The sequence below is a fragment of the Vulpes vulpes genome, chromosome 13, assembly GCF_048418805.1.
Source record: "Vulpes vulpes isolate BD-2025 chromosome 13, VulVul3, whole genome shotgun sequence".
NCBI lineage: Eukaryota > Metazoa > Chordata > Mammalia > Carnivora > Canidae > Vulpes > Vulpes vulpes.
In genome coordinates this window covers 74,433,173-74,448,532 of record NC_132792.1, presented here as the reverse complement: position 1 = coordinate 74,448,532, position 15,360 = coordinate 74,433,173, and the positions used below count along the sequence as shown (strand labels likewise).

Below are 15,360 nucleotides of genomic sequence, written 5' to 3'. Positions count from 1 at the left end.
TAAATAAACAACAGTAAGATGATTATAGCAAGGTTGTACTCAAGGTTAGTATCAAAAATTTAATTTCTTTCCTACATACTACCAATGAAGCATTAGAATTTGAAATTAAAAACACAGTACCATTTATATTATCATCAAAAGTAAAATAAAATTTTGGCAAAAATCTAATACAGTATGTATAAGATCTATATGAGGAAAACTCTAAAACTGATTGAATAAACCAAAGAAGATATAAATAAAAGAGTTATTTTATAGTCATGGATAGGAAGACTCAATATTGTTAAGATGTCAGTTCTTCCCAACTTAATACATAGATTCACTGTAATCTTAAAGGTAAAATCCCAGCAAGTTATTTTGTAGATAGCAACAAAGTGATTCTAGAGCTTATATAAAAAGCCAAAGACCCAAACTAGCCAACACAATACAGAAGAACAAAGTCAGAGGACTGACACTTCCTGACTTTAAGATATATGATAAAGCTGCAGTCAAAAAGATAGTGTGATGTTGGCAGAAGAACAAACAAGCAGGTCAATAGAATAAAGAGCCAGAAATAGACCCATACAAGGTATAGTCAGATGATCTTTGACACAGGAGCAAACACAATTCAATTGAGAAAGGATAATCTTTTCAACAAGTGATGTTTGAACAACTAGACATCTACATTCAAAAAAAGAAAGAAAAGAAAAAATAAATTTCCAAGTTTATCTAGATTTTTTTCCTATATAAAATTTCTAGAAATTTTATGGTTTTACATATTACATGCAATTCTATGATCCATTTGAGGTTATTTTGTTAAGGGTATAAAATCTGTGTGTCTAGATTCATTTTTTTCCTTTTTCTTCATTAATTATATCACAATATAGTGCAACCATCACTACTATCTATTTCTAAAACTTTTTCTTTTGTGCCATGGCTTTTAATTTTTCCTGCTTTATTGACATATAATTGACATACACATTTTATAATTTAAATGTGTACAATGTGTTAATTTGATACACTTACATAGCGCAATATGATCACCAACATGGTATTAGCTAATATCCCCAAAATGTTACAGAATTACCCTATCTTTTTAGTGGTGAAGACATTTAAGATTTACTCTCAGCAACTTGCAAGTATATAGTACAGTATTGTTAACTATAACAATACTATCTATCCCCAGAACTTATTATAGCTTATTCTAACTGGAAGTTTATACTTTTTGACTAATATCTCCCTATTTCCTCTATACCACAGCCCATGGTAACCACTATTTTACTCTGTTTCTACAATTTTGGCTTTTTCAGATCCTACATGTAAGTGAGAACATGCAGTATTTGACTTTATTTCACTTAGCACAGTGCCCTCAAGATCTATCCACTTTATCACAAATGGCAAAATTTCTTTTTCATGGCTGATTAGTATTCCAGTGTGTGTCAGTATATATATATATATGTATATATATATATATACCACATTTGTATACAAATGTGTGTCTGTACACATCTGTATACAGACACACACACACACATTTTTCTATCATCTATCTATTATCTGTCTATCCATCTCATATTTTCTTTATCCATTTATCATTTACAGACTCTTTGTTTCCATGTCTTGGCTATTGTAAATAATGTTGTAATGAACACAGGGGTGCAGATGTGTCTTGGACATACTGATTTTATTTCCTTTGGATATGTACCCAGACAGGGTAATGCTGGATCATATGGTAGCTTAATTTTTAATTTTTCAAGGAATTTCCATATTGTTTTTCCATACCAGTAGGTACAGTGACTGTGCTAATTTACAATTCCACCAACAGTGCTCAAAGGTTCCTTCCTTCTTTTCTACATCCTTAACAGCACTTGTTATCTCATCTTTCTGATGCTAGCCATTCTAATATACATGAGATAATATCTTGTAGTTTTGATTTGAATTTTACTAATGATAGAATATTGAGCACTTTTTCACGTATCTGCTGGTCATGTGAATATATTCTTTGGTAAAATGCTCCTCATGTCCTTTGCCCATTTTTAACTGAATGATCTGTGTGAGTTATTTTTTTCTGTTGAGTTGTATCAGTTCCTTATATACTTTGGATATTAATATTTTATCAGGTAGACAATTTGCAAATATTTTCTCCCATTCTGTAGTTTGCCATTTTATTTTGTTCTTTGTACTTTTTGCTGTGCAAAAGTTTTTTAGTTTGATGTAGTCTCATTTGTTTATTTTGATTTTATGGCTGTGCTCTAGGTGTCGTATCTAAAATCTCATTGCTCATTGCAAAAACCTATGTCCAGAAATTTTGTCCTATACTTTATTCTAGATATTTTATGGTTTCAGGTACTACATTTAAATCTTTAATCCATTTTGGTTTGGTTTTTGTGAGTGGTGCAATATAGGAGTGTGATTTCATTCTCTAACGTGTGGATATCCAATTTTCCCAGCACCATTTACTGAAAAGACCATCTTTTCTCCATTGAGTACTTTTGGCTTGGGTATTATTTGACTGTATATATGTCAGTTTATTTCTGGGCTCTTAATTCTGTTCTTTTGGCCACTGTGTCTAATTTTTATGCCAGTGCCATACTGTTTTAATCATTAGAGCTTTGTAATATAGCTGGAAATAAAAAATTATGATGCCTCCTCCTGGTTCTTCTTTCTTAGGACTGTTTTGACTATTTGAGGCCTTTTGTGGTTCCATGTAAATTGCAAGATAGCTTTTTCTACTGTAAAAAAAATGGCATTGGAATCTTGATAGAGATTGCATTGAACCTATAGATGGCATTGGGTAGTACAACCATTTTAACAATATTATTAACTATACCAATTGATGAACATGGGATATCTTTCCATTTATTTGTGTTTTCTTCAATTTCTTTAATCAGCATCTCATAGTTTTCAGCACAGAAGATATTTTACTTCTTTGGTTAAAATCTTTGAGTTTTGATAGTTTTATTGTAATGTGTCTTGGAGGGGACATTTTAAATTAAAATAAGGGATGATCTAGCTTCATGGACTGAGATTTCCAAATCTCTCCCCAAGTTTGGGAAGTTCTCAGTCATTATTTCTATAAATAAGGTTTCTTCCCCCTTATAGAACTCCAATGATTTGGATACTGGTTTTCCTGATGGTGTCCTATAAATCATATAGACTTTCTTCACTCTCTTTCATCTTTTTACTTTCTCTTTTCTTCTCAGACTGGATTATTTCAAGTTTCTGTCCTCTATCTCACTAATTCTTTCCTCTATCTTATCTACTCTGCCATTCATTATTTTTATTGCATTTTTCATTTCATTCATTGAATTTGTCAGCTCCATAATTTCTGTTGGTTCCTTTTTATGGTTTCTATTTCTGTTAAGTTATAATTTTTTTGTTAAATTTTGATTGCTTATTGTTTGCCTGATTTTATTCAGTTGTTTGTGTTTTCTTATTGCTTACAGAGAGTTTCCTTAAAATGGTATTTTGGTTTCTTTATGGAGAAAATTACAGGATTCTGTTTGCATCCAGTTACTGGATGACTGAGGTTATTTTTCTGTGATATCATGTTCCTTTGATTTTTCATGTTCTTTGGAATTTAGCATTGTCCTATTCAAGTTTTCAATTATGTCCTCTAATTTTTACTAACTGCCTTTAGGATAGAAATACCTTTCATCAATTCTGCTATGGATTCTGAGGCATTCTCTGACCTTGTATGGATACACTTGTTCCTCACTTCTTTCTCTCTCTTATGGAGGAATTATTAACGTTGTATATCTTCTCTGGATCCTACAGAACATGACACTGGGTGCTGATAGCTACCATTAGGTTTTCCTAAAGGTGGAGCTACAGCTCAAGCGTATGGTTTCTCCTCTGCCTACAGACTTTGGACTGTTTTCTGTCTGTGCTCCTTGTCTAGCAGAGCTTGCTCTCCTCGCATCCCCCAGAAGCATGCACAGGAATCCAGGTAAAGAGTGGGAGGAGATGTGTGTTAGACATGCAGTGAGCTGGGGGTGCTTTTAGGTCAGTTGGGGGGATTTACAGGTGAGATTTTCCCTGTGTCTTGTGAGAAGGCTTTCTGACTGAGTCTACAATGTAGTCATTGGGAACTATGTCCCTTTAATGCCCTCTGGGTCTCCTATGTGCCATGCGGCTCTTCCTATCTGTTCTCTCCCCCAACATGGAGCTTCCTTTTTAATGCTCTGGATGCTGCAAGAGAGAAAATAGTCTCCTAAGCATTATCCCAGACAGTTCAGGAAGATGGACGTTCATTCATTGGCTCTCTCTTTCCCATGTAGGAGAAATCAGAGGCCATCTAGTTTAGCTGTAAGGTGTACTGCCTTAGGTGAGGAGTGATACAAAGATAAGCTGCTCCTTTTACTCACTCCAGTAAGTTCAAAATTTGCTCCAACAGAGTACTGGACTTTCTCCTCTGAAAACATGTACTGCTCACTTCCACACAAATTCTCTGGTCCAAAGGCGACCACTCAAGTCAATGTTCTGTAGACACTCCCAGATGGTGGGCAAAAGAGGCCAGAACAAGTTCACAGTCTCTTGAAGTCCCATAACTAATGCATACATTTGCCTATTAATTAATGCATCAGTGAGCAAGACTCTTCCCAAATTCCTTGGTATATGGTGCTTATTCCCACAAATCCCACAGATGCACTTCTGTTTCTGGATGGATGCCAAATTTTTGTTGTCAAATGAAGAAAAAAAAATGAAGGACTTTTTTTTTTGGGGCCACAATGATGCTAATGTTACTCTTTATTCTTTACTTTTATTTAATCTATTTGTGCCTTTATATTTAATATTAGTTTCTTATAGACCACATACAGTCAGTCCTGTTTGTTTATCCATTTTGACAATTTCTTTTAATTGATATATGATCATTTAGAGTAATTATTGGTTAGTTGGGTTAGTATCTACCATATTTGTAACTGCTTTCTATTTATTGCCCTTATTTTTAATCTATTTCTTGTTAAGTCTTCCACTCTGTTTCTGCCTCCTTTGATTTCCATTGTACATTTTATATTATTTCATTTTCTCTCTTTTCGGCATATTATAATTCTTTAAAATATTTTTTAGTAGTTGCCTTAGAGTTTATAATTAAGTCTACTTTCAAATTATACTTTATCCACTTATGGGGGGTGTAGGTGCCTGATAGCAGAATACTTCTAAATCCTCCCTCCCAATCTTTATATTTCTGTCATTAATTTTACTTATCTTTAAGTTACTGTCATTGAATACAATGTTGTTAGTATTGCTTTGAACAGACAATTATTGCTAGTCAAAACTCATATGATCTTAAGTTTTAAAATTTTCTGAAAATTTCCAAATAATTTTTTGGGTGAAAAAATTCATATAAATGACAAATATTTATATCTGACTGGGGTTAGTAGTACATATGAGAACTTGTGGGATGTAGGCTGATTGGTACACCTCACCTCACCTCACACCTGTTAGAATGCTTGTTGTTGGGGCACCTGGGTGGCTCAGTCAGTTAAGTGTCTGCTTTTGGCTCAGGTCATGTCCTAGGATATACTGTCATATACAGTATGGTTACTATAGTTAGTAATACTGTTGTATATCTGAAAGTCATTAAGAGAATATATCTTAAAAGTTCTTGTCACAAGAAAAGAATTTGTAACTATATGAGGTGGGAGTCATTTTATATTATATACATATATTAAATCATTTTGTACACCCCAAATTAATACAATGTTATATGTCAATTATATCTCAATTTAAAAATAGATAAAGAATAAGATAAATAAAACAAAAAGCTGAATCTTGGAAATAGTCTAGCAAAATTCTTAAGAAAAAATAAAGCACAAGTAAGAATATTCAGAATGAAAGCAATGAAATTAGGAGTGGAAAGAATGAAAGGGATATAAAGAATAAAAGAGGGTTGGGGATAGAGATAAAATGCATTTTTAAGACAAGCTGTGGTATTTGCATATAAGAATATACTATAAAAGATTTAAAAGTTTGGCTAAATAATAATGTATCAAATAGGTAAATCTGGATAAAAGCATAACACAGAAATATACCTAGATGATAGTATTTATGTAAATGTTTAAGATACTCAAAGCAATATACCATGTATTTTGGGCATAAAAAATGTACAAAAAAGTATGAAAACATGGATGAAAAAGACATACACCAACTTCAGAATTATGGCTACTACTTTGGATAGAGAGCAGAATTTATACTGATTTCAAGGCATAGAGTTTCTTGGAAATGGTTAGGGCAAATCTGAACTCCAGATCCATTTGAAATCAAGGGTTCGAGTATGCAGTTAAGTGTGGGTTTTTGTTTCCTTCAACTAAGCTAGAAACAATTTTCTTTTCCTGTCTTCTGAATTGTTGGGTAGAGTTTTCAAGAGCCCTCTTCAGGGTTTGTACATGTGCAAGGGTCTCAGTTTCAACCTCTTGCCCTAGATGGCCAAGTCCCATCTTCTGTCTTCCCATATGTTATTTTCTAAGTAGTTTTATTAAAGTGTTATAATTGACACACAATAAATTTCCCTGCATTCCATGGTAATCCTGTTCTCATGTCCTTCCTTGCCCTGCCCTTTCTATTCCTTTCACCAAGCAAAATCTCATCTGATTTCTGTCACAATAGATTGCTTGAGTTTTCTAGAGGTTTAATGAATACAATCATACAGAATGTACTTTTTTGGGGGGGAGGGGTTAGCTCTGTCATTTAGCATACTCACTTTCAAATTTATCCATGTTGTAATGTGTACATCATCACTTTTGTTGAATACTGTTCCATTGTATGCTTATATTATGGTTTGCTTATCCATTAGCCTGTTGATGGGCATTTGTGTTGTGTCCAGTTTTTGGCTATTACATATAAAGCTGCCATGAACAATTATGTGCAAGGCTTTGTATGAGCATATATTTCCTTTTCTTTTGAATAAATACTCAGAAGTGGAATGGTTCAATTACATGATACTAAGTATTGAAATAAAATAGTTTTGGTCTTCCAAATTTGTTTTTCTTTTTCAGAGTTGCTTTGGCAATTATCCTAGATCACTTATATATACATATGAATTTCAAAATCATTTTACCAACCAAACAATTTGTCAATTTATACACTCATTCTCCATCAAACAACAATAAAAAAAAGTCTGATAGGAATCTGAGTGGGATTGCATGGATCTAAAGATCAATTGGGGGAGGACTGACTTCTTAACAAGACTGAGTCTTTTTACCTATGAACATGGAATATATCTTTATTTTTTTATGTCTTCTTTAATTTCTTTAAGAAACGTGTTATAATTTTTAGTGGATACGTCTTTCACATCTTTTGTAAGATTAATCCCTATGTACTATATGATACTATTGTAAATGGTATTGTTGTTAAAAATTTTTTAACTTAATCATGTATTCTTAGTATATAAAAACGCAATAGGTCTTTTTAATGGTATCCTGCATTCTTATTAAACTAATTTTAGTTCTGGTGGTGTTTTTGTAGATTCCATGGGATTTTCTTAATATACAATTATGGTATCTTCAAATAATGACAGTTTTACTTCTTTGCCCCCAAACTGAATGCCTTTTATTTCTTTTCTTTCCTCATTATACAGGCTAGAACCTACCATACAAGGTTGAATAGAACTGTGGAGAGAATATATACTCATCTTATTTGATTTTAGGGACAAAATATTCAGTCTTTCACCATGGCACGTTCCATGAATTTGATGTTTCTATCTTTTCATTTCTGCCTTGAATACACTTTTTTCTGGGCTGAGGAAAAACAATTTTGGAAGTCTTAGTAACACTAAGAAACAGTGATTATACTAGATATTAATATTCTTAGTACTCAAGATTAACATATTTGATTGAATACTTTAAGAAAAGGTTGGAATTTAATATTTTCTTATTAATAAGCAAAATTGGTTCAAGCAGTACAAATTGATACTGGAAATCTCTTTTTGGTCAATGTTGTTGGTGAGCTTTAGGGCATATAAAGTATGTTTCCATATAAAAGTATATTTTATAAATCTTTTTATTCATTGTTTTTGTGTGTATGTTTATAGTAATTTCACAAGTGCTGGAAGAAATACCTTCCGTATATATTTTTAATTTCTTCTCAATAGTCAGTATTTTATGACTGCAAAGTACTACTGTGGTGATTTTTATAAATATGATTTTCTTACTAATATAAGAGTAATACATCTTCATTATAAAAAATGTTTTGGAAATTCAGGAAAATACAAAGAAAATAAAAATTAATGTGATATTTATACCCTACCAAAATATTTTTTGACATCTTAACATAAATGCTTTCATAATTACACATAATTATGTATATGAAAACTCGCATACACATATACTTTTTAATTTGGTATCATGCTATGTAGAAAACTATAGATATTAACTTCTGCTTCTAGTTATGATGAAGCAGCTGTATCATACAAACCCTCCTGCTATGAGCTACCATAAAAATTGAGAAAAAAAATGACAGCTCTTTGAAGACATTGGGGAACAGCCAACAAAGCCAGGATTTAAGGGACCAGATTGGAGTAGAGAGAGATAGAAGGGTAGGAAACACAGAAAAGAGCGTAAAGGTCTAGCACACATGTAACTGGAGTCCCAGTAGGAGGGAAGAGAGAGACAATGGCACAAAGCAGTAATTTGAAGAGAGAATGCTAATGATTTTCCAAAACTGAATACAAAAAAAGATTAAATCACAGATTTAGAAGCTCTAAAAATCAAAATCTACATAAATGGAACGAAAATCATTCCTAGCTTATCTTAGTGTGCCTGCCAAAAGACAAAATCAAAGATATAATTTAAGAACAGTTGTAGGAAAAGGCAAAATACCTTTGAAAGAGCTTCAGTAAGACTGGAAGCTACTTTTCCAACTGAAATGATGCAGACAAAAAGAAAATGGAATGCCATTTAAACTGCTGAAATAAAAAAAACTGAAAATCTAGAATTTCATATCCAATTTTTATTTCATTTTGAAGAAAAGCATGTAGAACTAATAAGTTAATGAAGTGTGGGAAACTCAACAATAAAATAATAAATTTTAATCCAGAAGAACATGAGAGAGGAAAACAAGATAGGAGAAACAGAGAACAAAGGATAACAAGGTAGGTATACCCTAACTTTACCTGTGACTACATTAAATACATTATGAACTAATTACTCCAATTCAAAGACAAATATTATCAGATTGGATCAAAAAACCTCTATTATATTTACATGGTATGTATTTTAAACATAAGGACATAGAGAGGTTTAAAGGAAAAGGTTAAAAAAAGATATTCTGTGATAATACTAAGAGAAATAGCTGTAATAATACTAAACAATGGAGACTACATACAACAAGTAGTAACTCGGTTAAGGAAAGATATTTTATAATGAAGAAAAGTACAATCCACAGAATAATATATCAATCTTAAATTTGTGTGCACGTGCCTAACAAGACAGCATCTGGTTATGCAGTAAAAAATTAATAAAACTAAAAGCATGGAGAAAACTGTAATCATTTATTGGGTTTTTAAAAAAAGATTTTATTTATTTATTCATGAGAGACACAGAGAGAGACAGAGACATAGGCAGAGGGAGAAGCAGGCTCCCTGTGGGAAGTCTGATACTGGACTTGATCCTAAGGGATCACGACCTGAGCCAAAGGCAGATGCTCAACCACTGAGCCACACAGGTGTCCCTGATTGGTACTTTTTAAACATCTCTCAGTAACTAATAAAGCGATCAAATAAAGATACCAATAGAGAGAGAGGATTTAAGGAACATAATAAATCTGACTAGTTGACATGCTCAGAGTTTGACACCCAACAAATGCAGAACACATATTATTTTCAAATATACATGAACTGATTAAAAAAATAACCATACACTGTAGGTCAGTGTTTCAATAAACACCAATGAATTGAAATCATATTGAGTATGTACTCTGTTCAGTGTAATTAAGTTAGAAATCAAGAATTTAAAAAACTAGAAAATCTCCAAATATTTGCACATTGAGCAATTATATAACTATTTACATATATGTGTATGCATACATATACAGTCTATATCCATTTATATCCATGTGTGTTATATATACATTATATATATATATATATATATCATGTATAAGCTCTCTTTTTGTTTCACTTAACATCACATGATGTTTCCTTACATATTTTACCTCATGAACATAGCCTGATTTTCCTGTCATTTTCTTCATACAAAGCCTGAAACTACAGAGGAGCCAAATGATGCAGATCTCAGTAAAAAGAGAATGAATGGGTAAAGAAAGCCTTTGTATTTCTGCCTCCAGAGGCTCCTTCTGCTACTTCTAGTCTCCTTCTCAGTATCTTAGGACCTCTCTTCTAAAAATGCTTCATAAAGGACCAAAAAATGCACTTTATTTGGACTTAAGCCTGCTTTTGTAGGAAAGAAACACATAGAAACACAGAATCCTGTGTTTCAATTGGCTGCTCTCCCAAAGGGAAGGCAGAGGAAGAAAATAGGAAGGAGAAGAACTAATACTGAGTCAATTTCATCGTGTCCTCGAAGGTAAGGTGCCTAGTGTGAGTTCCCCTTTTTGTAGAGGAAGAAGCCTGGCTCTGCGAGATTGGAACGTTGGAGCCCAGACCTGCCCCAAATCTGCCCCTCCTCTGCCTCACTTGGCCACACTGTTGAGGCCACAGGTTGGTTCTCTCACTGGGACAATCAGGAATGTGCGTAAAGGAATCAGGGCAGTGTATTGAACAACCTGAATATTTTAAGACATATGCATTAAGTCACAGTACACTAAAGGGCTATGAGAAGCAGTTTGTCTTTGTTAATAATCATTACTTATGTATATTTAGAAAGACTGAAGTATCTCAAATTGTCCAGCATTATTTGTTATTAACCGTCTTATAAAACCCTGAGAAAACTAGAATGTTAGAAAACAGGTGATGTGCATTTTAAAATTACGTTCACTTCTCCCTTCCGTATAGCGATGTAGTATAAATGTCACTTAAACTTCAAAATCACGTTAGCCCATTTAGGGTACGGTGTTTTAAAAAACAGGGTGGGAGCCCCAACTGCACTTCTCTATTAAAAGAGACCACTGATACCCTCGCTTTGTTTCTCTTAAATTTAATTCTTCACAGGAGAGCTTTTTATGAATTCAGACGGAGTGACGTTCATTTGCAAGGAAAAAAAGGATTTATGAGTAACGCGGCTCTCTGTCCCACTGCCCGGATGAGGGGTGGGGGAGGCGGTCCCGGCAGCGCAGCGCAGTTGCGGCTGCGCCATCCCTCGGTTTCCAGGCGCGCGGGCAGGACCTGGGGACGCGCGAGCTGCTGCCGGGTGCAGAGGCGGGGAGGCGGACCCTCGGTCCTCAGGCGCCACCGCCATCCCCGCCGCCGTCCCCGCCGCCGTCGCCGCAGCCGTCCCCGCCGCCGTCGCCGCAGCCGTCCCCGCCGCCGTCCCCGCAGTCGTCCCCGCAGCCGTCGCCGCAGCCGTCCCCGCAGCCGTCGCCGCAGCCGTCCCCGCCGCCGTCCCCGCAGTCGTCCCCGCAGCCGTCGCCGCAGCCGTCCCCGCCGCCGTCCCCGCCGCCGTCGCCGCAGCCGTCCCCGCCGCCGTCCCCGCCGCCGTCCCCGCCGCCGTCCCCGCAGCCGTCCCCGCAGCCGTCCCCGCCGCCGTCCCCGCAGCCCGCCGCCTCCAGTCGGCTGCTCCCGAGAAGGCGCCCCTGCCCGCGCCAGCCGGGCGACACAGAGACAGCTCCCGAAGTTGCTTACCCGGGAGCACGCACGGGGGCTGGTGGGACCGGCGTCGGCAGGGCTGTGTTGAAGAGGAGCCGGTGCGTGGTTTCCTGTACCGGGTGAGGACTCGCTCTCTGCAGCGCGTTGTCCGATGTGTTCAGCGGGTTGGGGTGAGACTCCAACAGGGAGCGCGGGAGGGGCGCACGCGGGCACACCTGGGGCGCCGCGCCACCCGCCCGGTCCCCTGGACGCGGCCCCTGCCGGGACAGCCGCACGTGGACCGTCGTGACCGCCCTAACCGGGGCGTTCGGTTCCGTGTTGCAGCCCGGGACGTCCGCGGCGACGGTGCGCGGGAGGGACTGCGGGGACCGCGCCTCGGGGAGAAGCCGCGGAAGGGCCGGGAGCGCAGAGCCCTGCGGGGCGTTGCTGGGCAGCCGGGTCGCCGGCCCCACGGACCCGCGGGTATGCTCAACGGGTCATCCTCGGAGCCGCGGCCCCCCAACGCGTCCGGGCCGCCGCCGCCGCCGCCGCTGCCGCCGCCGCTCGCCGTGGCCGTGCCGGTGGTCTACGCGGCCATCTGCGCGGTGGGGCTGGCGGGCAACTCGGCGGTGCTGTGCGTGCTGCTGCGGGCGCCCCGCAGGAAGACGGTCACCAACCTGTTCATCCTCAACCTGGCCGCGGCCGACGAGCTGTGCGCCCTCGTGCTGCCCGTCAACATCGCCGACTTCCTGCTGCAGCAGTGGCCGCTCGGCGAGCTCCTGTGCAAGCTCACCGTGGCCGTCGACCAGTGCAACACGTTCTGCAGCCTCTACTTCCTGGCGGTCATGAGCGCCGACCGCTACCTGGTGGTGCTGGCCGCGGCCGAGTCGCGCCGGGTGTCGGGCCGCACCTACCGCGCCGCGCGCGCCGTGAGCCTGGCCGTGTGGGCGCTGGTGGCGCTGCTGGTGCTGCCCTTCGCGGTCTTCGCGCGGCTGGACGCCGAGCAGGGCCGGCTGCAGTGCGTGCTGGTGTTCCCGCAGCCCGAGGCCTTCTGGTGGCGGGCGAGCCGCCTCTACACGCTGCTGCTGGGCTTCGCCGTCCCGGTGTCCGCCGTCTGCGCCCTCTACGGCCGCCTGCTGTGCCGCCTGCGCGCCCTGCGGCTGCACGGCCAGGCCCGCGCGCTGGGCCGCGCCAAGAGGCGGGTGACGCTGCTGGTGGCGGCGATCCTGGCCGCGTGCCTGCTCTGCTGGACGCCCTTCCACCTGAGCACCGTGGTGGCGCTCACCACCGACCTCCCGCAGACGCCGCTCGTCGTCGCCGTGTCCTACTTCATCACGAGCCTCAGCTACGCCAGCAGCTGCCTCAACCCGTTCCTCTACGCCTTCCTGGACGGCAGCTTCCGCAAGGGCCTCCGCCAGCTGCTGGCCTGCCGCGCTGCCGCCCCGCGCCCCGCGCCCCGCGCCCCGGTCCTGGCAGCGCCCGCGCTGCAGGGCCCGCCCCCGCCCCCCGCCCCCGGGACTTGCTGAGGACGCGCTAGGGCCGCACCCGGAGCTCCAAACGCTCTAGACGACCCGCGAGCACAGCAACCAAAACGGTCTGTTGTCTCCGGGAGCGCACGCGGGGCTCCACCTAGTGCCAAGGGGAACCCGGTCGACCCCCGGATCTCACAGGGTAGGGAAGGCGGGAAGAGGGCGGCAGTGCTGCTGGGAACCCCCGCCCGTCCCCCCTCTCTCCACGCACCCACCGAGGCCTTGGCAACCTCGGCTCCAGGTGCAGCCTCCGGGCGGTCCTGGGATGCGGGGCCGCGAGAGGCCCAAGGATGCCGCGGGCGCCCCCCGGCGTCCCTGCACCTTGCTACCTGGGTTTCTGCAAGCGCTGCCTGCGCCTCTGCCTAAGCTGCCGAGCAGCCTGCCCGGGACCTCCTCGCGTCCTTCTCCGCTCACCCTCCTCGCTGGGAAACGCGTCAAGGCTCCTGCGCCCTGCGCCCGCGCCCCCGAGGAGCGCGGGGTGTCCGCGCGCGTGTGCATCCAGCGGAGGCGGCGCTTGGCTGTGACTACCCGCAACGGGGACGGGAACAGCGACGATTCCCTCCTCCTGTGTTAGGTCCTGTTGTCTCTGCCCTTGCTCTTCCCTACTCCGCTGCCTCGGGAAGCTCCGGGACTCTCAGAGCTCGGGGGCACCCGGCCCGCCCTGCCCCGGGGGGCGGGAGCGCGAGTCTCCCAGGCGCGCCACGGTGGTGCCTCCTCGCGGAGCCTCTTAGCGGGCGCGGAGCATCCGGAGGCCGAGCTGTGCCCTGTGCCCGAGCGCACCTGCTCACAGCTCTGGGTTACCTGTCCTCGCTGCTTTCCGCAAGTGACTTCAGTGCTCCTGCGCCCCTTTGCCCCAGGTGCCCTCCCACACCACCTGGAGCAGCTCCTTGCATTTCCTCGCGCGGGTATTGCTTTCCAGGACTGAGAACTTTACACATATATATGCCCTAATCTCATACATTTCTGTGAGGACTGAATGAGATCAAAAAAGGGAAGTGTGTATCCATTCCTTTGATGCCTTCCCTCTCATATTCCTCATCTCTTTCGGGAAGTCGGGACCACTGACGTCCTCGTATTTGTCTCCATCAGGTGACTTTCCACAGGGAGGGAGCTCGGGATGCCCCGTGCTTTAGTCAGTACGAGCCAGGTGAACCTGCTAAATAATCTAGGCCTGGAATGAGAAGGGAGCCCGGCCAGCCCCTATCTTTACCTCCACTTATGGGAGATATTTGTTTCCTGGAGCTGGGTGTTAGGTGCGAAAAAGACTGCGGGTGTTCGGCAGGTTTTGCTTGCTTTGTTTGCCGGGCATGATTCAATTTCTCAATTATTTAGGTACAAAATACCTTTTAAAGGTATATAGAAGGGGAAAAGTCCCCCTCGGTGGGAGAAAGCAAGCACCCTTTCTGATTTTAGGGAATGATAATTGATTCCTTAGCCCTCAAAGTTATTTAGAACAGTAATTCATAGCCATCAGTTTAGAAAAATGTAAATTTAGAAACTTCTACCTTGGCTCACGAATAATAATAGTAAATTGTCCAAAATACAGAGGGTATTTTTTTTTTTTATGTCTCCATTACATTTTGAATGATGTACCTTTGAGCAGTCCTCTGCTAGTGGACTTCAGAGACCTCTTGGAGTTCATTACAGTATCTTTCAAATTTCTTGGAAACATTAATTTTCTTTATGACTCACAAAATTCATGAACTCTCAGTACTTTTTTTTTTTTAATTAGAGTTTTAAGCTTAGAGTAACTGCCACATTATCTAAGGTGATGGACAAAAAGTCAAGTGGATATTTGGCCACAAACAGCCAGTTGCAATCATATGGATTTGAAACTTCATCTGTTTTCATAAACTTAGTAGCTGTACTTTGACATTCTCTGGACACCTAGTGGGGGAAAGCTGAGTAATCCATCTGTCCACTGTGTCATCCCGGCCAGATTCCCCCCCCCCCCCGCCCGCCCCGGGGCTGTCCGGAAATCTTGAAGAGGACTAGTGGAAAAGATGCACTGGCATCACTGTATTGGCCACAGCAACGCATGGGGGAAGGGCCCTAGTAGGGTATGTGGGGGGTTAAATAGGACTTAGTTCAGTTTCACCCTGGCTTTTTAAATCATTGGATAAGCTATTGTGTCGTGATTTCTAGATTGTTGCCTTAATATTAGCATATAGAAAT

The 15,360-nt window shown here is 41.7% G+C and overlaps 1 protein-coding gene across 1 annotated transcript; it reads left to right on the top strand.

Moving 5' to 3' along the window:
- Positions 1-11,522: 11,522 nt before the first annotated feature.
- NPBWR1 (neuropeptides B and W receptor 1) lies at positions 11,523-15,138 on the top strand. The gene has a single exon (XM_072734738.1). It carries the CDS (start codon positions 12,142-12,144, stop codon positions 13,180-13,182), a length of 1,041 nt encoding a protein of 346 aa, XP_072590839.1. The 5' UTR covers positions 11,523-12,141; the 3' UTR covers positions 13,183-15,138.
- The last annotated feature ends 222 nt before the right edge of the window (positions 15,139-15,360 follow it).

What these genes read in the sequence shown, in the direction of transcription:
- NPBWR1 (XM_072734738.1), top strand. Translation starts at nt 12,142, where the DNA reads ATGCTCAACGGGTCATCCTCGGAGCCGCGGCCCCCCAACGCGTCCGGG.